This window comes from Melospiza melodia (genome assembly GCF_035770615.1).
Source record: "Melospiza melodia melodia isolate bMelMel2 chromosome 10 unlocalized genomic scaffold, bMelMel2.pri SUPER_10_unloc_1, whole genome shotgun sequence".
NCBI lineage: Eukaryota > Metazoa > Chordata > Aves > Passeriformes > Passerellidae > Melospiza > Melospiza melodia.
The window spans coordinates 741,050-766,585 of NW_026948501.1; the positions used below are offsets into that span (position 1 = coordinate 741,050).

The 25,536-nt window shown below is 42.5% G+C and overlaps 1 protein-coding gene across 1 annotated transcript in view; it reads left to right on the forward strand.

The window, feature by feature from the left end:
- The first annotated feature begins 1,467 nt into the window (after positions 1 to 1,467).
- FGD3 (FYVE, RhoGEF and PH domain containing 3) overlaps positions 1,468 to 25,536 on the forward strand; it is a 94,588-nt gene continuing 70,519 nt past the window's right edge. Inside the window, 2 exon segments of the mRNA XM_063181842.1 lie at positions 1,468 to 1,579; positions 1,582 to 1,968. Coding sequence (XP_063037912.1) covers positions 1,468 to 1,579; positions 1,582 to 1,968 — 499 coding nt within the window.

Below are 25,536 nucleotides of genomic sequence, written 5' to 3' on the forward strand. Positions count from 1 at the left end.
AGGTAATTTTAAGGCATGCTGGTTATTTGGTGTTCTGGTGCTATATCTAACAAGTTTAAATGCTTAAAATAAATCTTGTCTCAGCTTCACAATTTATAGCACGGACCTTGCTTCTATGAGAGCAAAGAACCTGGGAAATTTTCAACAATTTGTAAGTTTGTTTCTGCTGCTGTATCTCCATTGTACCTGATAACCATGCAGCGATGGCTGGCCAGCTTGGCTCTTTTCTGGTGAAAATGCTATGGAGAAGACCCACTTCATTGACCTAAAGGACAGGACTAATCTAAGAGAGCCATATCCATTTTTACAGTAATATATTTCTGAAATAATTTGTTGTGTATTAAATTTGTGTATGTATATTAATGCTTTAAGGTAGGATTTGGAAAGTAACAGGTTGGATTTTCAAATGACAAAAAATCCAGATTGGTTCATCACTGATGAATCTGCTTTCTTACTCTGGTTTATCTAGACCCTATTCATAGACTTCATCTAGAACTACTTTTGTTCTGGAATGATTAGTCCATGGAAATTATTTTTGGGAATGTCACTGCAAAACTGTGTTTCCATTCCAGCACACTACTGAAGACCTTGACAGTATATTTCCACAGTAATGCCTGCATCAACATTGGCTATTTCAGGGGGAAGATAAAGAGCAATAACGAACTACTGGGTAATAAAAAATAGACTGAAGCCCAACACAGATAACTTTTCATTTTATTGCTTTGCTATTTTTTTCCTGAAGGTAAATGCCTTTGTGAAGACCATTTCACATATCTTTTGTTTTCAGTGACAGATTGCTCGATAGGTACTTTTGTTTTTCTTTGTATAATTTACTCCTTGTGATGAGGAGCTGGGAAATCTCAGAAAGCTCTCCTTTAAATATGTGCCTCACCTGAAGAGGCAGGGTTTTACCTCTGTGGAAGGAGCACTTCACCAGGGCTACAAAAGAGAGCATCGCCCTCCAACTCTGCTGCAATCCCTCCTACTTACAGCATCCTACTCCCTGTCCAGGCACAGAGTAGTGTGTCAGGTGGGCTTTCGGGTCTGGCTATTTAAGAAGCTCTTGTTTTTTGGAGTGGTTCTGGGAGCTGGGAAGAGGCTGGGAGGGTTTGGTTCCCTCAGACAAAATTCGTATCTGAATTGCTCTCTGATGCGTCCATGGAATAACACATCAGCCAGAGAAGCCATGCACAGCCCGAGGTCTCTCCTCTCGGCTTGTGTCGCACAGCCGCCCCCAGCAGCTGCACCGAGAAGCTTTTGGCTCCAAGGGCAACAGCCGGGGTAGAGTCTGTGGCCCTTAGGTTTCCTTTCCTAATCCTTGTGACGTGATTTTGAGCTTCGCGCTGGGTTCGTCCACTAAGGGGCCCATAAACACCCCTGTGGCATGCGAATGATGAGGAGCTTGAGCGCCTCTTGCTCCCTGCAGCTGCATCCCGGAGCCCACTGGTTCGCTCGGGGCCGAGTGGGATGCGCACGGTTAGCCCAGGACGGGTCTGGCTCAGCGGGAGCTCCTCGCAAGGAGCCACGCAAGCGGCAGGCGTTGCTTCCCCGGGGTCGGCCGGGAAGGGGGCAGGAAAGGGTGTTTTCCGCCCTCCCCTCGGCCCCCGCTCCCGGCCCTGGGGAGGGGCCAGCCCCGGCGGGTGCGCCCTTTGCCCGCCGCTGCCCCCGGGCCGGGCGCAGCCCCTGCTCCCCTGGCAGCCGGGCCGGCCCCTCCGGCGGGTCCCGCTGCCGCTTGGGCCGAGCCGGGCCGGGGCCGGGGCGGGGGCGCGGGCGCATCCCGCCTCCGCCGCCTTCAGGGGCGCCGCGTCCCGCTGGCGGCGCCTCATGGCGCGATGCAGCTGCAGTGGGAGGGAGAGGAAACCCACCCCCCTCGCCCGGCGGCCGCCTTTGTAACCGCCCGGCCCAGCTCAGCGCGCAGCGGCTCGGGGAGCGCCGGAGCGCGGCGGCGGGAGCAGATGGAGCCGGAGGGTAAGGCTGCGCCCAGCTCCCCGCGCCCCGGCCGCGATCCCGAGGGAGTTCTCGGTGGAGGCTGCGGCGGCCGCGGGGAGCTGGGCCGGGAGCGAGGCGGCGCCGTGGTCCCGGCGGGCCGCGGGGTCTCTGCGGCGCGGGCGGGAGGCTGGTTCCCGGGCCGGCCCCGCTCCAGGTGTGCGGGCCCGCCGCCGCCTCCTTCCCCTGCCCTCCCCTCGCCGGCCGGCGGGCGGGCGCGGTCCCGCCGGCTCTGCCGGCGCCAGGGCCCCGCTCCGCCCGCGCCCTCGGCGGGGAGCCTGGGGTCGGGCCGCTCCGCCGCGGGGAGGCGGGGGCCCAGCGGAGCAGCTCGCACGGACTCGGAGGCGCCTTCAATTAACTTTCTTTCTTTAATTGATTTTTTCTTTTCGTTCCCTGCCCCCGCGAGCGGCTGGCGCGGTTCTGATGCAAACCCATCGCCCGGGGGCCGGCCCGCCCTCCCCGGGCTGGACCCGCAGCGGCGCTGCCCGCGCTGCCCGCGGCCTCCCAGGCGCCAGCTGCGGGCTCGCCCCGAGCTGCCCCCGCACACGCACCCCGCACCCGCCGTCCCTGTGCGCCTCACAATGGCCAGGGAATCCATGTTTGAGTAAATGCAGCGCTGAGTTGTGTAAATATATTTTTAGTTCTCGTAAAACCACACAAAATCAGTTCTGTTAAACATTAATTTCATTAAGACTGCTATTAACTGTAGAGATTAAATTTATTTCCTGCCAATCCATATTTAGGCACTTATGAAATGCTGAGGTTTTTTTCCTTCTCTCCTTTTTCAATACCTTTTGGAACTGTTAGTACTCTAAACATAAACCATTTCCAGTTGCAAATTGGAAATCTCTGAACCATAATGATCTGCTATGTTTAGCTGGCTGCCTCTGTAAAACCAGGATTCTCGTGGGAAAAAAACCAAAATAAACAAAAAAACCCCAAAAAACAGAAACAAGGAAGGAAGGGGGGGAAAAGCCCAAAAAACCCTGAAGAGATTTATGTTTAGAAAACTGGCCACATTCATCGTTGCTGTTTTTTAAACCTCAGTACCTATGTCACATTTTCCATTCCAAATATTAAGAGTGGTGTAACTATGTTAAAGGGATATACTCTACTTTCCATTGCAAGCTTTAGGGAATTTTAACACAAAGGAAAACAGCTCTGCAACATAAAAGAATCTTGCAGTGCCTGATACACAGCGGCACCAAGGAATCGGAGAGACTATTGGCAATTGTTAATGACCAGAATTGGTTTTGTTGAGAAGCATGCAGAATGGAAAGGGGTTATGTATGGCAACCAATACATTGATAAAAGGATTCTTGCATTCTTTAGAAGTTTGTCATTCATAGAAAGCTGTTTTTCACAATGCTAGGAGGATGTTTTAGAGTTCGTACTCCATCGAGCAGAGCTGTGTTTATAATATCCCTTGGACTAATCAAGCTGGGTTGTTCCTGATTTAGCTCATTTGTGACCCAGTTCGTTATGTTGTAAGTGTTCTTACCTTAATAATGCTAAAGAAAAATTATGAAAATGACACTGAGTTTGAAGGAACTCCTTTTACAGAAATAAGTTCTTATTTTTAAAAAGTGGAAGTTTTCTGTCCTGTTTTTACCTACAAAAGTTGGGTCAACCTAGGAAAGATGATGGCGAGTTTCAGAGCTGCTGAAGTTCCCCACCTGCCCTGGATCCAGAGATATTCAGGCAATCTGACTTCTGGCACCTCCTGAACTTTGTGTACCAATCTTCAGTACGTTAATTTTTAGAGGCTGGTCCTCCCACATGGGTTGGAGCCTGCGGTAGTGAAATGCCCATGCTATCAGCCTCCTGCTCTGTTAGTGAAAGAGTCAGGGCTCTCATGTCAATTGCTTGTGAATTGCAATACAAGCAGTATGTAATTGCAATGTCAGTTGCTTGTAGATTGGTGCAATATGTGTCCCTCTGTATGTGTGTGTTTGTGATTTCCTTGAGTGTGGTGCGTCTCGCTAAAGAGCATCAACCAGTGAGGCTTACTCCTGTTTCCAGAGTCAGGGGACTCAGTGTGGTAATATAAGGGAAATAGAGCTTGCTTGCTCTTGTGGCTCTGATCTGATGTGCCTTGCTTGCATAGTCCTGGCTGGAATCCTTCTTGAATGGAGCTGGAATTGCTGTTGTTCAGTCATATTTGCCACAATTTCCTGCATTTAAATGTATATCTAAAACTCTTGCTGAAAGTGGAGTCAGGACTTTCTCTTTCCAGAGGACCTTTGCCTCTTGCCGAGTGTGCAGATCTAAGGCCTGGCAGGTAACTTCTACAGAAGCAGGAAGAAAGATGGAGTTGATACTAGGTTGCCCTTTCCTTAATGAAATCCAGTTGTAGCATGCGAATGCTACGGAAATACTGACCGACACAATTCTTGTGGGTGTCTCCCCAGCTCCTAACAATGGCTGAGGAGGTAATGTAGGACAAGGTTGGGACTGCAGAGTGTATTTGGTCTTGGAGTGTCTCAGTGGTGCAAGAGAGAATATTACATTCAAAACAATAAAAGCAGTAGAATCATAGTGATGATGGTCCCCATGGCTTTTTGTGTGGGATGAGCTTCTGTAGCGTGGTCCAGAATGAGGAAGACTGCCTTAGGTCAGTGGTAGTGGAAGCGGGATGTTGAAACCTTGTGACACCAGGAGTGACAGACTTGAGAAGTCAAAATCCCAGGTGACGATTTTTTAGTTGTGCATTGTTTGCACTGCATTGTTTTCAAGGCGGTTTTTGTCGCATGGTTTTCCAATGGTTTTATACTCTGAATTCCCTGATCAGGTTCAATGTGTTTGGTTTTGAGGAAGCTTTGTTCTCAAAAAAGCTGTGTGAGGTGCAGTGGTGTGGGCAGGGCTGCTCTCTGAAATATGACCTAAAGTCCAACTGTTTCCTACTGCTTATCAATGAAAAATGTACGACTAATTTCTGCAGGAAGTTTTGGGAACAGCTATGTCTTCCCATGTGTCTATAAGCTTAAAAAACACTGAATTTTCCTAACTGAAGCATGTCTGTTCCTGCGGACCAAGCTTAATAATTATGGATGTATGGAGTTTTTTTCCAAATTGTCTGATTGGTTGTTTTAGGGATCTTGATAAGATTATTGGAGATCAATAATAGTCCTGCTTTGATCAGTGAGTGTGACCAAGGGGTCTGTGTGAGAACTGAAAGGGCAGGGAGTATACATGCAGCAATGATGTGATTAATGCTTTAGTTAGTTTCTCTGACTGTGCACTGCTTTCTACCACATAGCACACAGAAGCTGTGAATTTCTGAAATGCTTTTGAGCAAGATTTTGAGTAAGATTAATTTTCTTATTCAAGCTGTTTTGTTGAAATTTATATTTTAATTTTTAAATTTAAATTTTTCATTTACTGAAAACTCAATTTGAAACTAAAAGAGGTGACTGGTAAAACCTAAGTAATTAATATTTCTAGCTCCCTGGATACAGATATTGTGTTAGACATTTGAGCCATTGATTGCATTTGAGTTGAGTGAACAGTGGTGGATAAAATCAGTAATAACTACTGTAGTATCCATTTGTATTGGCAGCATCAGATTTGTGAAATTTGATGTTTCACTTGAGAGACAATGACTTGTGATTCTTACACAATGGTGAATATTGATACTCTTTTGAAAATATGTCTCTTGTTTCAAATTCTCTGAACTAGCTGAAAGTTCCTTTTAGGTAAAAAAAATAATGTGACTTCATATATTTCAGATGTGGGAACAGAGGGTATGACATAACCTGAGCTAAGATGGACTTGGGTATGAGTGGGAGAGAGGAGGAGGAAAGTAGGAGGGAGTATGGTTGAAGTCCTGTCCTTGATGTGACAGCTCTTGAGCCATGCTGCCTGCCCGTCACCAGCTCTCAGGGCTCTCTTTTTGTTCTCTGCCAACCCCTTTGAACACCCTGCTGAGAGCTGAGCCTGGCACCCCTGGGCACACGACCCCAGACCTCCATGGTGAAAATCCATGTGAAATTGAAAATAGATGTCTGCAGCTCACTGTTGCATTCTCTGGAGCATTTGGGAGGCAGTCAAGTCACAGCACGGAACTCTGGCTGGTTTGGAGGTTATGAGTGGTGAAATTTGAGATGCCTTTGTTGGTGGAACAATAGTGAGGTATACTGGAAAGTGCTTCCAGGAGAACTTTTTTCCCTCCCTCTACTCTCCCCCCTCCTATTCACAGCCAGGTCCTAAAAGCAAGGGTTATTATAACTTGATTTACATTTTACACTTTGCAGCATCTTAAAATTTAATGGGTCTTTGGGTTTTATTTCACAGTTTGTGGCTGTTCATTCTATCTGTACTGCCTGCAGTTAGGAGTTGCTGATATTGCAATACTGAGTGTTTGCTTTACCTGGGTACCCAGCGAGTGCTGTGCCAGCCTGTGCAGGAAGATGTGCTGGTATGGGCTGTCCCTGCTGGTGATGCTCGTTGGAGTGACAGCCTCATGCTCATCTCCACTCCCTTGGTGGTGTGGCTGTTACCTTTTCTGTCAGTGGTCACCATGTCCTCTATGAGAAATACCCAGGTCTGCAGTTGTGGTCTGGCTTCTCAGGGTTAACTTGTTGAGTTTAAGTGGCATTATTTAAAGCACATTGCCTCTGTGGTTCCTGACCACTACCTCACAAAATGCTATTCTCCCTGCCTTTTCTTCTGGTTTTGCTGACTTCCATTGCTTTTTTTGTTGTTCTGTGAAAGAGTTTATTGGTATTACCTGCTTCCTTGTTTTCTGGGTTGCAATTTTCTTGCTATTTGTCTGGGATTAAGACCCTTGTGTGGGACAGAAAGGAGTGATTCAACTGCTGTGAAAGGGCTAGGTGAAGAATTGAGGTGAAAGGCTGAGAAGTGGAGGTTGTTGACATAGCATAATCTCAATCATGGCATACAAGACTCCCTGCAGGATCCTTAAGGGGCTCAGCAAAGTGAGTTCATCAACTCCTCATTTGTAATAACCTCCATTAACAGAGGGATGAAATTCCTATTGTGAAGCCAGGCCGTTTGAGTAACATTTCAGATATGGGCACAATACTTTTGTCCCTCAGTCTTTCTTTTCTCCGTCTTAGTGTAATTAATTTTGTGGTTATGGACTCTAAAAACCAACAGCTCTTCCACAGATAACCATCAGCATAAAAAAGTTGCAGGAGTGCTAAAATGGGATTTTTCTCTTTTGTTGAGGAGCTTGGCAGTGCTTGAATGATGTAATGTATGTTAATGGTGAGCCTAGTAAATCTGGCTTCACTGTCACAAGGCATCCCCAAGAGGCATTGTTGGTCCCTCTCTGTGCTCGTGTTGGGCACCAATAACCTGAGAAAGATGTTTTGTGTCTCAAAGAAATATGTCAAGTGTTACCAGCTTTGGTGTCTTAAATGCTGGTGAATTTCTAGAGAGCTCAGAGTTACTAGAGGCAACTAGTAAGCTAGCAAAACTAGCAAACTGTTTCTAAATTTTAAAATTTCATAGGCCTCTAGAGTACATTTAAATGTGCTGGAAGTATTGATAGCTGTTCAGAGAGCACTCTTGAGGCTGGGTCAGAAGCAGTCATTGGGCAGTGAATAGAGTAAGGTAGAATTAATGGTCTTCAAATCTGTTGATTTTTTTTTTTCCTAGTCATAGTAAAAATGCATCTTTTGGGATGACAGAACCTTCAAGGTACTGGCAGGGACAGAGCAGACCACTGACCTTTGCTGTGAGAGGTGAGGAGCTTTGAAACTTTTTAGGTCCTCATGCATTTCAGCATGGCCATGAGCAAGTTCTTTACTGTAATTGCATTTTAAAATCCTGAAATGTCCCCTTTTGCAAGATTGCTCTGGTTCTTTATTTCTTCTTTATTCATCTAACTTGATGCTGCTTCGCAGAAATTCTTTTGTTTAATGAATATTCAAGGAGGGAGCATTTTTATGCTGGACTATTGAACGAATCAATTGCACATGAAATTTGCCATTTTTCTCTCTCGAAGCATTTTGAGTAATCTCCACTGAAGTATACAGAATCACTGCTAAAAGTGTAGTACCTTTACAGGTAGATTCTGGTGCTCATCAAGCTGGTTAATTAATGTGAATGGCTAAAACACTAATAGAGAGTCCGAAGCTGACGCTGGTGAGATGTCAGCCTGTTATTGGAAGCCCAGCCTCTATCCTTGGGATGGAGCATTTGGGTACAGTGTGTGCAAACAGCACACACACCTCTACATGGCATCACGACAATCTGGATGGAGATTTTTGGAGGACAGCAGTCTTCATATTAAAGAATCTAATTTCTAAAAGTCTGAGGAACCCAGTAGTCCCAGTATTTTTTGAAAGACAGGGTGACATCTAAATATCACTTGGACGTCGGAGGTTTCTCCTCTTTATTTTATACTTCTGAAAAACAGGCAGGTGTCTGACTATAATGAAGGAATTTATCACTCGGCTCTAGTTTTCTTAAACTCTTGGCCTCTTTTTATTCTTTCTTTTTGGGCTTGCAGGCTCTGAGCAGAAATTCTCTCTTGGTAATTTAACCCTGAGGAAATATTTACATTCATGAGATTCTTGCTACTTCAGTAATCATTTTGAACCGTGAGGTTGGGACAGGGTGAAAGTTAATGTACCAAACACTGGGGCAAGGAACTGTGAAAGGAAGACCAAAGAAGCCTCCAGCCATGGGTTTACCATGTTTGATATGAATCACCTGCTAAGTGTAATTTGGTTATCACTTCCAGAACGAGATCTACAGAAATACCGTGTTTTCTGCCACTGGCCCTATGTGTCTGATGGGGGCTTGTGATTTGAATTTTAAAAAGCTGAATAAAACTGTTTGTGTAAAAACTGAATGGAATGAAGAAGTAGAATAGAAGACTGAGATAAAAAAAGAAGGAAAAAGTTTGTACCATGCAAAAAAACCTCATAGGGGTGTAGGAAGAGATTTTGAAGAAAGAGGGTTTTAAAGTCAAATTAGTAAGTAATCTGAATTTTGTGGAAAAGGAAACCTGTACGAAACGCTCTGGAAGATTAACCTGTGGGCAGGTGAATTCCCTTACTGCAGAAGTGAGGGGAAAGTTCTCCAGGGTAACACCAGCAGAGAGCTGAATAAATGCAGTAAAGGAAGGAGTGATCTCTCTGCAGACCAGTGAATGAAAATACCACCAGATCTCAGCTTCCTGTGTGTTTGGTTTTTTTCCCTGGATTTTGCTGTTTCAATCCAGCATCGTGCCCTGTGCTGGCTGCAGTGTTTCTGGGAAAGACGGGGGATGAGAGTGTACTCAGTTCTCACACCTTTTGGGGGAGAAATGTGCAAGGTTTCTCATGGAGGTTCTTGGTGGAGGATGGAGCTTCCTCATACAAGCCCACCCTGGCCACACCTTTTGAGATGTGTTTGGAGCTGCAGAGATTTGGTAGTGGTGTGGCCCTTGGGTCACGCTGCAGCTCCATGCTGCTGCTGGATTGTGTGCACCTGCATGGGATAGCTGAACACAGAATCCAGTGCAAGCTGGGCATTGTATTCCCTCTTAAATTGGATGGAAAAGGGGATTGTGCCCCCATAGGTAAAATTGTACTGTTGGGTGACATGGTTGTACTGGAGCTGTGCTGAACCTACAAAAACTGACAGTGATTAAGGCCTAGCCCCCAGGCTGTAGTAGTGTACATCTTGAAACTCTTAGAGGTTTGTATTAAAATAACATATATGGTTTTTCCATTTAATTTTTCCCCTTTTTTCCTTGTTTGTTGAATATCTGCAAAGCCCTTCACTGGGGGTAGATGCATTTTGCCCGGAGGAAACTTCAGCCATTCCAATTTCCTGTTGGAGCCAGGTGTGCCACCTCTGTGAATCGCTCTCACTGGCTGTGGGAGTCATTCATTCAGAGAGAAGTTTCCCACAGAGGAACAAAGGGTGCTGCCTGCTGTACTCTCCTGGATCTGTTTTACTAATTGCTGTTGAAATTCTTACAGCCTGTTTCTTGGCTGTAGAAATTCCGGGGCCAAATATCAGCACTGTGGGGAGAAGTCCCCTTCTAATTGTGGCATGGTTGAGAAATGCGTTTCTTAAAATTTTTTTCATCTTATGCAATTACATGCCTTGCTTTGCCATTTCTAATTTACTGTTGGAAGTGCAAGTGTTCCCAGCTAGGGGAGAGTAAGATTTCCTCAAAATAGTAAAATAAAAGTAGTAATTTAAGAAAGTCCTGTCTCATCCATGCTGTGTGGGATTGTTGGAACTGGGTCTTTGATTGGAGTTATGGCTGCTTGATCTTGATGGCTGTGCAGTCAAAAAAGTTGCTTCACTTGGAATGCAGAACAGATGCTTTTCTTATTCACTTGAAAGGATAGTCTGGTTTTTTATTGGTATTTTCCAGACCATGCAAGTCCCAAAAGTTATTTTTAAAACTGCTAATCCTCTTAGGACAAAGAAACTGCCGAAGCAAATGTTGAGTATAGGAGAGCTGCTGAGTTACTTGTCCATTTGCTTTGGGGCTCTGGCCACAAACCAAAAACCTTTGTAGCAAATGGTTATGGAATAACTGGCAGCAAGAGGTGGTTTTATTATTTCTTTTCTTCCCCCTACTCTCAATTGTTTAAAAATTCCGTTGTGTTTTAAAGCTAGAGGGTTCATTGACTCACAGAATTCACGGCCTCCACAGAAATTGACATTTTCTTATGGCTGGTAAAGAATTTCTAGTCATTCAGAAGCTGTATACAGAGCTGTGCCATGTTGCTTTACTTGCATGTTTGAAGTGTTAAAATGTTGTATCATGAAAATGTATTAGGAGGGTGGGGTGGATGTTCCAACCCACTCCTCTGTACAAAGTGTTGAGTTTTGTGTTTGAGCTGATTCATTCAAAGCTGTAAGGAGGGTTCACATTATATCTGTTCTGAGGCAGGTGAGTTGCCTCCAGCTGCACAGTGTGCACGGTTTTATTGCTCCCTTTTCTCTACTCCCTCTTTGTTGGATTTTCATGGAGAATTGAGCAGGATCTTGCTGAATGATTTTTGATGACAGCTGAGCCTCCATAGGGTGGTGGCTTCCTCTCTCTCCCATGGAGGGTCAGAAACCCAGGAGTCATAGGTGGTGCCTGTAATCTGGGAGAGCCTTGGTGAAATGCTCTTAAAAATCTTAAACTGTGAGAACACAGCTTTTAATTGTGGCTGTTTGATTCCCCTACATCTGCTTTTGCACCTACATTGCTTGGGTCTGCCAACCACAAAGGTCTTGGCTGCTAAGACTATATTCCAAATTTGCCAAACACATTAGATTTTCCTGTCTTCTGGTTCCTGATCTGTTCCATTAGCTTTATAGGCTGAACATCAAACTCCTGTTGAGTCCTGGTCTTCTGTTTGTCCCACTTCATAGTGCCTGAGGAATCCTTGAGTACTACTGATGTGACTTAGCATCAACCTAACACTTTTTTTTTTTCCTCATTTCCAACTATTCTTGGTCTCTTCCCTCTGACATATTCAGTTCTGAGTGACACAGTTCTATGGAAGCTCCAGGATATTCCTGATGACATCTGTTCTAAAATGTTTCTGCTGTTGCGTCTGCTTGGCGGACTAATAAAAATTAATAAACCCCAAGTTACTGCAGTTGGAGCTGAATTTAGCCTTGATCTTCAGATCGTTCTGGAGACCAAATTGCAAAAATGCACATTTTTGTGCATTACTTTCTGCCCTCTAAAACTTTTAGTTTCATATCCAAAACTTATTGAGGTTTAGATAGATTGTGTTTGTGGAGTTATGATAACTCTGTGCTGCTCTTTCCCTCATTTTTTAATTTTATTTCATTTAATTCCCACCTCCCACTGAATTTATGTTCCTCTATCTTGTGATGGAAGAAGTGATTTTGCATATTAAATGAGAGTTTTGAGCATGTAATCTCTTGGTGTAGCTTGAAGAGTTCTGGGTGTGGTAATATGATACATAACAAAATCCATTGTCATTGTCATTCCTAAGTACCATGCATCCCACAGGGAATCCCTTCAGGCACCTACTGAGGAGGTGCTTGACACTAAAAGCTGATTTTTTATTTCACCAGATAGTGAGGAAAATAAGATGAGACTTAATCTAATATCCATTTGATTGGTAAATCAATATATTGATCTGTCTTTTGAAATGCATTAAACATGTTTAAATAACATATGTCTTAGTTTCTAAAAATACTGCAGAATCATCATTTCCAGTAAAGGCCTTAAAATACTTTTTTATGAAATAAAATTGTTTTTTCTTTTTAAAATGTTAGAAGAATTTTCAAGGGGATCACATTTATAGAAGGGGGAGTAGTTAGAATATGATTCTCTAACTTCCATTTTGGTTTTGTTTGTTTTTTTAAGACTTGAAAATCAGATGGTGGTTTAAGGATTTTTTAAGTTGATGCTGGGGATTGCAGTGGTGTGCCCTTGCTGAGAAGGCTTGTGGCAGACCTTCAAATCCAAATCCTTACTTTTCAGTCTGGTGTAGTGAAGATTCCGTTAATTTATTTCACTTAGAAGCAGAGTAGGATTTTCAGCAACTTTGGTGTTAAAAGACACAACCCAAAGAAATTTTACAGCTTTCCCCCTCATGATTCTGCTGCCAGATAGATTTATTGGAAGGCAGTCACACTTCCAGGGATTAACACAGCCTGGAGCAAGATAAATCCTTCTCTAAACAGAGTAGGCAGAGCTTTGCCTGGGTATTGCTTCTTCGATGTCTTCCAATGTCAGTGGGTAACCAGTGCAGGACTAGAGCTGATAAGCCAGATTGCATGCCCAGATTGCATCCCCAGAGAAGGAGAATCTGTTGGAAAAAATGCTTATCCAAAAGGGAGCCTGAACTGGAAATATGGTGGTAACGTTCAACTTACGGATGGATTTATAATCAGAGTTCTGCTTAAAATGATGCATCTTAATTGTATGTATTTTTAGATCATGTTGCAGCTTGGTAATAGACTTGTGTAAATGTGTCTACTGAATAAATGTGTAATTAGTGTCCAGAATAGAGGAAATGTAATTAACAAGATTTTTCTTCATAAGGACCGCATTTATCAAATAGGTTTGTCTTTTCTATGTTAGCAACCTGGTCTAGTGGAAAGTGTCCCTGTCCATAGCCAGGGGATTGGAATGTGGTGGTTTTTAAGGTCCCTTCCAATGCAAACCATATGTAATTCTGTAATATGAATATGCAGAAACTGAATGTAGATTGTTATAAGTTCTTGTTTTGGCTTTGACTTGTACTGGGTTTGGTTTTCAGTGATGAAAATGTATTGCTGCATCTTTAGCTGACTCTTCAGCTGACTCTGAATTTGTCCCCATGCCCTGCACCCAGCTGGTCTATTCAAGATGTGGTGTAGAGTCTTCATTTCCACTTGCTGATATTGATTAAACTGTAGTGCCCAAATTTTTTTCCTCTTCCTTTTGGAATACATTAAATGCATTTTTTAAGAGCTGGATGTCACAGTTGCAAGATTTGAACTAGTTTGTTCAAAAACTGGAAGTCTGTATTTTTTCTACATTGTTATTTTTAGGTTTATTTAATGACAGTCATGATAGGGGCTGATTTATGCAGGATTTGAAGTGTAGCTCAGCTGTGAATTTCTACAGCAGTTTATAGAAAGCGTAGAAATGCTTGTGGAGGCTAGATAGTGACAGTGTTTGGTTCTGTTGTTTGGCTGAAATAGGTAGCATGATCATTAAAGATATTGACATCTCTGGTCTCTTGGAGTTAACCTAGATAGTCAGTGTTGCTGCTCTCTCTCAATCCTACACATTATATCTGTTCTGATTTTCTGGTTTTGTGAATTGCTGATAATCAATCTAACGTGTTTTTTGACTAGGGTTTTGTCTTGTAGGGTTGAGATTTATTTTTTTTTAACTAATTGCTTTTTGAGGGAAATCAGAAGTATGGCTTCCTTCTTTCTATTTTCTTTTTCAGTGCTGGCAATTGTCTCCTGAATGTTGGATCTGAGCTGACAGATCCACACTCCATCATGCAGACCTGCTTCTAAATACATTCCCAGCACACTAACTATTCCAGAAAGCTAATGCAAACACCTCCAGTTTCTTCTTCCCGCAGCTTCTGTCACACTGACCATGTAGAAAAAGCTATTTGTGTCTAGATTTCATTTGTTTCCCTGTGCTAGTCTCCAGATTTGGAGGACTCATTAAGCTCTCTTCTGCTAAAACAACTTGCAGGTAGTCAGCTCCTTCCTTTTTGGGGCTGTCCCTGTTAACTCACCTGGAATCTAGCCAGCATGGCTAAGGGTCTTCTACCTGGGAAGATAAAGAAATCTTTGTTACAAGTACTGTTTTGGGGGTGATTTTCTTGTTTTTGTTGGGTGATTTGTGGGGTTTTTTTGTGGGAGGAGGATGTGGTTGGTTTTGTTTGATATTTTTTTTTGTTTGGGGTTTTTCTTTTGTTTGTTTTGTTTCATTTGGTTATTTTGTTTGTTTGAGTTTTTTTAGTGTGTTTGGTTTTTAAGAAGACCTTCAAAAATAACGTTATGTGTTTTATACATGCTGGAATAGCTTCATCCCAGTGAAGGCAAGCAGCAGATCCTTGGCAGTATAGCTCAGTATAGTAAAGCTCAGGTTTCGTTTGCATTATATGTTTTTTGATCCCTGGATGGATTTTCCACTAGAAAAGAAGCATTATCTTCTGAGTTCAGGTAGGCTAGCCCACTATTAAAAGTTGGCTTGCAGTGTTTGTAAATGTGGGCACATCATAGTTTTATATCATGTAACCAGGATTGTGGTTACGTGTTTTCTGCTCTTTGTTGACATGCTCGGTTTCACGGTGTCATGATTTGGGAATGTACTCCCCAGCTAAGTGTTCCCACCTAGACTCTCCAAGCCATGCTCCACTTGCTCTCTCTCCCTTGTGGCAGCTGGATAGGAGAATTGGAGGTGCAGCAGATAAAGATCATGAGTTGAGAGAAGACCAATTTACTGAAACAGTGATGAGGTTAGAAAATTAACAGTAAAGGCAGCAATAGTAATACAGAATGAACAGGAAAGAGGCCAACAATTCATGTGCTCATCACTATGCAGGACCCTTGACAATACCTGACCACACCATGCTGTGCCACCTGGAAGGGACTCCTTCCCCCATCCTGGAAAATGATGTGAAGTAGTACAGCATAACCTCTGGGCTCTACAGTAAAAATTAACTCTGTCTTGGCTTGAGCCCAGGACAAGTGTTCTTTTTGGGATGATGCTTCAGAAACGAGTACTGACACTTGAGGTTTTAGTACTGTAGTCAGCTTGCAATACTAAGCAGACCCAGTACAGCAGAGGAAAAATGTGTGTCTTGTTAGGGAAAAAAATATTCTTCTGAGTTCATGGGGGTTCAGTATATTCCCTTGCAGATTCAGCTTTGTAAGAAAACAGATATTTATTTTCTCCAGATTTAGGTCCCAAGTATGCTCAGAGATCTGAACCAAATGTAGAGTTCCCTACAAGTCATGTTATGAGTGTTCTCCACATTCAAATGTTGGATAATCTCCTTAGATTATCTTTAAAAGTGTTTGAGGATACATACAGATTGTAAAATAATCTTAGTTTAAGATCTGGGGTGCTTAGCAATTGAGGATTGTCTTCAACATGTCAATATCATTAGGTAAAAGCCCAGGCTATTCTAAATAGTTCTTCTATTATCTTTTCCACTCTGTATTTGCAGGCTTGATAGAAATTTTATTGTTTATGTGGCATGAAAGACTTTGGTCCATAAGAGCAGGAAATGACAGGAAAAAAACAATCTTTACTGCCTGTTACACCACTCTGTTCCAATGGGAAAATAAAAGTAGGAACAAAATTTTGTCTCCCCCCCCCCCCCCTTCATTTTCCTCTTTGTCGGAGGGGGTGTGTTTGTTACAGTAGAAATTGTTTGAGAAGCTATTTTTGTGCTTCAGCTTGTGAAGTGCATGGGTCCATCTGGAAACACTAGATTTCTTTCAGTTCGGGGGATTAGGAAAAAATTGCAGCAGTCACAGAAAGGTATCTGTCATTTTTTGAAGTAAACAAAGGATATTTAGTGATCAGTGGCTAAGATAGTTACGTGAAGGCAAGGGAAAAATGTGATGCTGAAAAGTGGGAGAATTTGAGTTCTGCCAAAGAAAAGAGCTTTGTAATGGTCTTATTCATTGGTGAGTAATCTAAACTGTTGTCTCTGCAGAGTTCACGGGGTCCTGCAGTCACAGTGGTAACAGAGGTTGTCTTATAATGGCTGATCAGGTCTGAGAGAAGAAAATAATTTTCTGCATTTCAGAGATGTTCACCAGTCAGTGCTCTGCTGGTGTTACAGGAAACTCCTAATTGCTAATATTGTCAGGAATGGTCCTCTGCCCCCCTCCCCTGTTACAAACTTGAGTTTGTACTACTGTACTGGCAGCCAGCAGTCTTGGCACCAGCGCCAAAGGCAAAACTAGAAAGATGTGTGTTCAATGAATCTGTAAGATGTATGTCAGGAAAAGATTCCTTGAGCTAGAAGCTGGTGTCATGGTGGCTTTACATCTTTTTGTATTGGATAAAGTGGCATTTGATGGAGTCATCAGAAGACCACAGATCTCCTTCACTGGAAAAAGTGGATGTTGTAGGAAACTCAAGATACAGCCCTGCTAATTCTTGTAAATCTCTTGGCTTCTTTCCATGCATCTAAACAGAGGGTTTGCAATCCCTAATTGGGCATGAAGACTTCTCACTGAAGTGGCTTTACTTGGCACTGTGGTAAGACATTCTGATGCCTTGAGAGGTAACACAGGTTAATTTTGGCACGGTGCTGCCCTGCAGTTTGTGGAGGAGGGCTCCTCTTATTATGCATAGACAGTGTTTTATTCTGCTAGGACTAATAGCAAGATCATATTTATATAGGAGCACTGGGACTAAATGCATGGTATATTGCAGTAAACTGATTAAAAAACAAAACAAAACAAACAAACAAAAAACCCCTAACAATTTTATTAACCTCTTTAGCTACCTAGAGTATTTTTAGATTTCACCCAAAACAACTAGGCATGGAACTAGGAGATTACTGAGAGGTAAGGTGCTGCTCTAGTGTTCTAGCTTTCTCTGCAATTAGGCAGACCTTGTTTTGCACTTGGTTGCTTGAGGGTTTCTAATCAGGAGAATCAGAAGCTTGTCCTGTTTCAAGTACTGACTTACACTGTATAATTGAAAAACTCACTTTTAGGTATTAGTATACAGTGCTTACAATTTGACTGAATCAGCTACTTCTGAATTGAGCTTTGAGGTAATGCTTTTTGGTCTTTGTGGGCTCAGTTGGACCTCTGACAGCAGTTGAGTAAGTCAAGAAGAGGATTGGCTGTGTTTCCTCTGACCTCCTGAAGCTTTTTGTCTCTTCCATAATTCATCTTGGTCAGTTGAGGACTTTACTTGGAGTCTGTAAAAAACAGGATTAGGTTATTTGAGCTGTCTGGAAAACCCTGTTAGACTTGGATCAGCTTTAAGGCTACCCAAAAGATTGGGCTGGATATCTAGGCTAGTGTGTTGCTAGCAAGACACCTCTTGGCATGAAGAACTAGTGGTATTTTGGATAACCTTTAAGATTTCAGCTTGATCCAGAGTGCGCAGATACACGCTCTCCCTTGCAGCTGGATGGATTCTCTCCATCTGTAGCATTGGCATTTATTAGTGGCAACTGTGACTTGGGATGCAGAGACTAACAGTCTCTACAAACTTTTTCTTAGTGGATGCTTCCTGTTAGAAATTCCTGATAAGAAGTCTGGTCTCACTTGCTCTCACAAGACTGGACTTGATGGTTGCCTTCTCTCTTTTGTCAGTTTTGGGGAAAGACTGGATTTGGCTTGTAAGGGAGGAGTATAAAAAATTCTTGGAGTTTTTCTGATTGAGGTGTGGGAAGCAGTTATAGCGGACATTGTTCCGTTTGGGATGTATTCTTAGTTTTTGGTATTTAGTGGTAGATTTTGCTTAGGTAAAATGTTTACTTAAAAATATCAAAGAAAGAAGAATAGCTTGTATTTGCTATGTCTACATCAGCCTGTGGAACTGGATCTGTGGAAGGAAGATGGTGCTGAGGTTCACCATCTGCCCTGGGTGAAGGGCTTTGAGATCAGCTCACGGTAGGCCCTGAAAGACCACGTGCCTGTCAGCTGCTGTTGTGTGCTTGCACACTCACTGAATGCCTGTCCTCTTGAGAGAGAGCAGCTCATATGCTCCCAGGCTGTGCTTGGCTACAAACCAAAGCACAGTAGTATGAAGTGAGGTGGGAGATAGCTTCAAAGGACCCCTCTGGCTAGCACTAAAATGGGGATCATGTGGTGATCATTGATGGGGATCAATGGTGACATATCACTTGTCATCCCCTGGAAAACCCGCACAGTGGAGTTTGACAGCCACCTTCGTGGGGCCATGACTCAAGGCTCAAATTGAGCCTTGGCCACTCTTTTTGATCCCACATAGGAAAGAAGCATCAGAGAGCAGATTAATTCTGTGTCTGTAAGGTGTTCTTTGCTCATCAAATTGACTTTGGATAATGATGAAATTGATGTTTGCAAATGTCTGACTGCATAACACAGAACAAGCCAGTCTAACGCAGAACTCAGCCACTAGACCCAAAAACTAAAGCAGGAGAACCTCAATCCATTGCACTCCTTCTGGTTTGATGGCAGCGACAGCAAAAGATACCCAGAGCCTGGAGATGGACCACAGGTCAGCAGGAGAGCACCTGAAGGACAGTGCAAAGCAATTCTAAGCCAGTAGATTGGCATCACTAGGACCCAGCTTAAATTCCCCTATGCACATGAGTACAGCATGGGAAATGAACAAGAGGAATTAAAAGCATACAGTCCCATGATTGTACCAGCTAGGGCTGGAGCTATGCTGAGAGAGCTGGAGGCGTTCAACCTGGAGAGGAGAAGGCTCTTGGGAGACCTTAGAGTCCCTTGCAGTGCCTAAAGAGTCTCTAAGAGATTTAGAGTGGGACTTTGGAAAAGGGCCTGGAGTGACAGTGACGGTAAATGGCTTCCCACTGCAGAAGGCAGAGTTAGATTAGATTTTAGGAAGAAATTCTTGGCTGTGAGAGTGGTGAGGCCCTGGCACAGGGTGCCCAGAGCAGCTGTGGCTGCCCCTGGATCCCTGGCAGTGCCCAAGGCCAGGCTGGACAGGGCTTGGAGCAGCCTGGGACAGTGGAATATGTCCCTGCCCATGGCAGGAACACCTTGTTGAAATGAAACAATCTTTAAATTGCCATTGAGCCCAAATCATTTTAGGACCTTGACAAATAAAGCCATGCTGTGAAGGCTGGGCTGCCTTCTCTGACAATTGGCTTTTGCTGTGATTTCAAACAATTAAAACTTGCTTTAGTGCCATCAGTAGCCATGACCTTCCACAATAAGCAATGAAATTGTTTGAAAGGTCAGGAAGATGTTGCTGTTTTTTCTGCCTCCTAAGTTGATCAACACTTGTCTTCTTCCTATAAACTGGAGTGTTTCCTGGAGGTGTATACCCCATTGTTTGCTTATCAAGATTGCTAAATATGTTTTACAATCAATGTCTTTAAAGTAATATGTTCATTTGGAGGGGGGATTACTTTTAAAACTGAAGCATTAAAACTGATAGAAAATAATTTTGTGGTGATCCTGGCAATTGCTCCTTTTTGTTTGTTTATTTAGGTTTCATTTTTTAAAAAAAAATTATTTTTATTTGTCTCCAGGAACTTCATTAGTAGGAATTTCTTGTAATCTGTCTTTTTCTTCTTCGCTCAGTCTCTTACTTCTCTTTAGTGGAAAAAAAGGGGGATGTCTGGTTTTAAAAATCAGTATTATCAGAGCTAATTAACATTGGTTGAGAGAGAAGCACAGGATATACGTTTCAAAGGCACAGAAAGAAATACAAAGCTTGATTTCTAGTTAAAAATTTACTTTTATTTAAAGGTTTGCAGCATCTCTGTTTGCCTTGATTAAGGCATCTGATTTTTAATTCCTTTGAATTTTTTTTTTCTTGATGAGGGAAAACAGCCTGACATTTTACCCAAGGTGACAAATTTCCTTTAAAGCTCCAGTTCTAGATTCAGGTAGTTACTTATGGATCTCAGATTAGATTAAAAAACTAGATAAATATTTGACTGAGATTTTTCAATGTTTTTGTTGGAGGCATACAGCTTTTTAGACATTAAGTCATAAAAAAATTGCATTTCCCAAATTTCAGAGAGCTAAGTCCACCAAATCCCTGGATGTGTTATAAAAATTGTATGGCTGATTTCATAATACTTGCGCCTGGCAGAGGTTTGTACTTCTGTTCTTTTCATTTCTGAGGCCACAGGTAAATATTGTCCCTGTTTAGTTCATTTATTTTGTCCTCCCTAGCAAAATTTTTTGTGCGAGGTTCTTTGGTGCAGTTCTGAGTCAGTCCACCAGATGACACTTGATGCTTAAGGATGAAAACATGAGTGGTCCTGCATGAAAAATTCTGCATTCCTATGTTGATTTAGAAAAAATTTCAGATCTTCTTATTTCCAAAACGTTTTCTTTTGATACTTGTAAAGTTTGAGGGGTATGTACAAATGATGCTCCCCGTCCCTGGGAGTGTTCAAGGCCAGGCTGGACAGCGCATGGAGCAAGCTGGGCTAGTGGAAGGCGTCCCTGCCCATGGCAGGGTGTGGGATGAGATGAACCTTGAGGGCCCTTCCATGATTCTATACTCTTGTTTAATGAGAGGTTACTGGTGGGAGTAAAGGCTCTCAGAAGGGTGTTTTCTTACCCTGTTAAACTCATCACAATGTGAGTAGTTTTAATATCCATTAGTGTGGTGGAGCCCCGGTGCCTTTGCAGGTTTTACCACAATATTGGCAGCAATTACAGATCCTCCAGGCTGGGGTTTTACAGGCCATAGTTTACAGGCCATGGTATGCGTTTGTTGTGTTCTTTGCTGCCCTCCCTCCTCCCTTACCATCTGTTCCCCAAATCTTTTCTTTTTCACTTTAACTCTTTTTTCACAACTTTTCTTATAGTATTCATGATCAACTCTTTTGTTCCCTTCAGTTTTGTCTCAAAACCCCATAAAAGAATTAGATCAAAACCATAAAGCAGTAAGTGAGACAAACGGAGCTTTTAAACTGTGTTCAGAAGAGATTTGAAATTGAACAAGGGGAGGTTTATGCATCCCTAATTAGAGGCAAAGCTAAGTAAGCATGACAGATTTATTGATGATAAACCTCAGTCCTGTTTAAACATCTGTTGAAGCCCAACTTAATAAGTAATAGCAGATTATTGCTGCCTCAGATGCAGTTCCTGGGTGCCTGTGGGACTCTGGAGGAGCTGCGCTGTGATGTGTTTGCAGGGCCAGTCCCAACAGTCCTGGGGCTCTGTCCGCTCTGCAAGGTTTACTACAAGTGTCCAGAAAATTGTCTTAAAATCAACTTGTTTCACTTAAAAAAAAAAAATCCAGAATATTCTCAAGGTGTATTACTGAAGGGGGCAAAAGATGCATAAAATTTATTTTCTTTTGGATTGAAGAGGATCTGAAGAGCTCTTAAAGTCAGGCAGAAGACTCTAATATTCCAAGGGCAACAAAATATTTACCTTAATATGAACGTGAAATTACTTGTGTGGAAAATCATGTTTTACAGGTTGGGGAAGTGTGGAGTGGGACACCAGTCACAGGGTGGTTCAGTGCAGTTCTGTTTTAGTGCTGCTGGCATTAACTGAGGGCATGGGTGGTTTGTTTGACTGCATTTGCACACATTTTCTCAAAGTGGGAAACTTGGGAATTTATTGGAAGTGGTGTTCTGCCTTTTCTATCTTCACTTTTGCCCTGCTTTTCTTCCTGTAGTCCAACAGGTCCAAGTTTCATAACCAGTACAGTAGTTCTCCACCTTTTTCATACAGAGATCCTAATTTTTCATATTCATTTAACTTGGGAGGATGTTTCCTTGAGAAAATGTGAGTTTTTTTAAGCCAAGAGTGCATTGCCAAATGTTTGTCTAAAGGATGTCACTAGTATGGAGGGAACAAATGATAGCCATCCTAAGTCCAAACCTCTTGGCAGCAAGCTACAACAAAGAGCTTTTTGGACTGTCTTGTGCCAAACATTTAAACCTGTGTGAGAGGCTGTGCTTAAAAGAAGAACATTCAAACCAGAAGCCCTGCGTGCCATAAAATAGGCAACTCAGTGCAAGACAAATGCATTGTGACCTTGTTCCTCAAGCCAGGGTGCAGTTTCATGGCTATTTGAAAAATCAAAGGACTAAAGTAAATGTTCCTTCTGCAGGCACTGAGCTAGTTCTGGGTCCAGAGCATCTCAGACCAGGCTCTGGTCACAGAGCAGTGCTCTCCAAATTGCCATGCTCAGCGCCCAAAATGGCAGCTGGCAAAATTCAAAATTGAGTCTTTTGATTTGTAGTTCTTTGTCTAGGTGCCTTCACCAAAAGCTTATAAAAATCTCAGCTAGGAAGTGTTTGAATGTCTGTAATTGATATATTGTTTCATATGAATGGAAATGTTACTTCATGAAGTGCTTTGGGATTTTTGGGGGGTTTTGAAAAACACCTTTTGTATATTAAGATTATTATTAAGCCGGATTTATTCTGATTGAACACATTTAAAAATCCAAGATGAGGGCTCTAAAAACTACAGGCTTGAGTTGATTTGAATTTTGCAGATCTTCGTACAGGCACTGATTTTGGATCAATGCAATACTGAAACTAGTAGAATTTTTTCTTCCTTTTTAATTTTTTTTTTAAATTTGTATCTATAAAGCTTAAACTTTTCCTTTGGTGTGGAGTGAGATGCATGGATTTGCCATGTCAAGCAAGTGTGCTGCTGCTGTTTGCTGGCAATGAAACAAGAGCATTTGTACCTCTTAGGCCTGGTAGAGAAATGACCAATTGAGTCAATTGTAACCATTTACTTTACAGCAAAGGATAAATTGAAAGGCAAAATTGAACAAAAATACTTTTTCTTTGTTTTTCATGAAAGCATGCATATATACAACTAATTACAAAAGCTGCAAAATAAAGCTTTGAGTGTTAAAGCTTTTTTCATAAACCAGAAGTAGAGCAATAGTCCATGTAAAAATTGCTGATATAACCACAGGCTCTTTTTTACTGTGCAGATTTCTGCAGTGTTTTGTTTTAACACCATTTTTGGTGTTTCTGAATCAATTTGGGAACTAAGTAAGAGAAAGAAGGACCGCTGGTGGTCCAGTTGTATGTTTGATTAGAGGAAAGCAGTGCAGCATTCTGCCTGCTCCAGCAGGAGATGCTGTGCTGCGCCCAGCAGGAGCCCAGAGGGGAGGTCTGCTTTTCCTCTGCGCTGAGCACTGATGAGGCTGCGCTGCAAATCCTTGGCTCAGTTTTGGGCCCCGCCTTGAGAGTCTGGAGCGTGTCCAGGAAAGAGAACAGAGCTGGGGAAGGGTCTGGAGTGCTAGGAGTGGCTGAGGGAGATGGGGGCAGTAAAGTAGGGTCAGGGGAGACTTTGTCTCTTTCCACAACTCCCCGACAGGAAGGGGGCAGCCGGAGGTAAATTGTGATCTGCTCCCAGGGAGCAAGAGACAGGACAATAGGAAATGACCTCTTCCCCACCAGAGAAGATTTAGATTGACTGCTAGGGAAAAGTTCCTTCACTGAAAGTGAAGCATTGGACAGGCTGCCCACGGCAGTGGTGGAGTCACCATCCCTGGAAGTGTTAAAAAAATGTTGCTGTGGCACTCAAGGATGTGGTTTAATGGTGAACGTGATGGTGCTGGATTGGCAGTTGGACTTCATGATCTCCAGGTCTTTTCCAGCCTTAATGATTCTATGATTGCAGTCTTCTGTCACCCTTAGTCATGAAGAATAGATGTTAACTGAATGAATCCTTACACTTCTTTTTGTCTAAGGCTGCTGTATTATGGAATTTGGATGGGAATTGGCCCTTGTTTTGGACATCCCATTTTTACATTATAGATTGTTACAGAAATATGGTTTCTGTTCTGGATAGTGTTACTTTGGTATAAATCCTTATATGAGCCCACCTGACACTCTCCATGTGCTCACAAGTATCTTTAAAAACAATTTTAATGGGCTTGTGACAATCAATCCAAGGGTGTTCTACTTGTGGAAGACAAAATCTTTGATCTATTAAACCTTGTATGGCAGCAGTGGGATGACCCTGTTTTAGTGTGCCATGAAGAGGATTTAGATTCTTTGAAAAACTTGAGGTTTTGCTTGGAAGAACTGATGTAAACCTGATTTCTTTCAAATACTCTTACTGCTCAGTGCAACTGAATCAATATGGGATACTACTCTCTTCTTTTTACTGCTTCTTGCATGAAATGATACTAACTTCTCTGCATGATGTCAGTCTCTCTGTGCTTCTTCCCTTTTATTTTTTTTTCCTGCAGAATTGTGCATGCTGTTTGCATTGGGCTGTGACTAATGTACAGATTTGCTTTCTGTAGTGCCAGTGATGTTCTGCCAGTGTTGTAGTAGGGGATTCCCACAAGAATTCCCCTGCCTCCGCCATGTGGAGGAGTTGTGTGCACCAAGAATACATATACTCCAGTTATTTACTTTGTGGGGTGGGAGAACAAAGGTTCCTATTTACTTCTTTTTATTTGAAACAATACTACCACCTCGCTAACCAGTGCTGAAGGGAGTTAGCCCTGGCCCAGGAGCTGGGTAGGACACTGGCCAGGAGTCCATGCTACACTTCTGTTCCTGCTGTGAAACCTTGGCAACACTTAACTTTTTTCTTTTTTTTTTTTTTAATTTCTTCCATTTTAAAGCATTATTTGATTGAACTGCGAACAAAGCCTGTTTTTAGTAAGTATTTGTACAGTGCCTATCTTGATGGGCTCTGCTTTCTTTTGGGATTGTTGTGTGCCTTTGTAGGAATAATAAAATTAGAAACAGCCAATGGTCCAACAAGCTGCTATCAAAGGGCTCTCACCAAGAGCAAGCCCTGGTGTTCCACATCCCTGAGCTTCCAAAAAATGCAGACAGCTTCCTGGAAATGCAGACGGCAAGTTGCTTCATTATACATATGCACGTATTCAGCTAATTGCAGAGATTCATGCTCCTCTCTGGTCACTTCAGTATGTGACAGACCTGAGCACAGAGTGCTGCTCTTGTGCACTGTTTGCTATGGGAGCAGTGATAGGGATTTTGGGAAGAAAATTGTTCAGTGATGTTATTTATGGATAGATTTATATTAATATTTTTCTTAAAGAGATGATACATAAAATTAATCATGAACAATTACTGTAACATTAGCAAACTATGTTTCCTTAAGTTTGAAATTATTAAAAGGAGTGGTTGTCAAGGTGTATATGAGTACATATATATATATGTATAGTGTATGGATGCATATATACAGGTATTGAAAATTTAGAATTACATATAAAAAATTAAGAATAATGGGCTTGGCTCATGCTCTTACTAAAGTTGTGTGGTGTTGTGCACCATTCAGAGCATACAACTGTTGTTCCCCTTGCACAAAGACAACCTTTGTTTTTTGGGTGAAGTCATGGTCTATTTTAAACCTCGTGTTTTAATAATGAAGTTCACTGTAAACTGAAGGAAATGAGACCATAAGATTTTGTCCTGATAAAAACCAAACTGGAACTTGCAAAGTCAACTG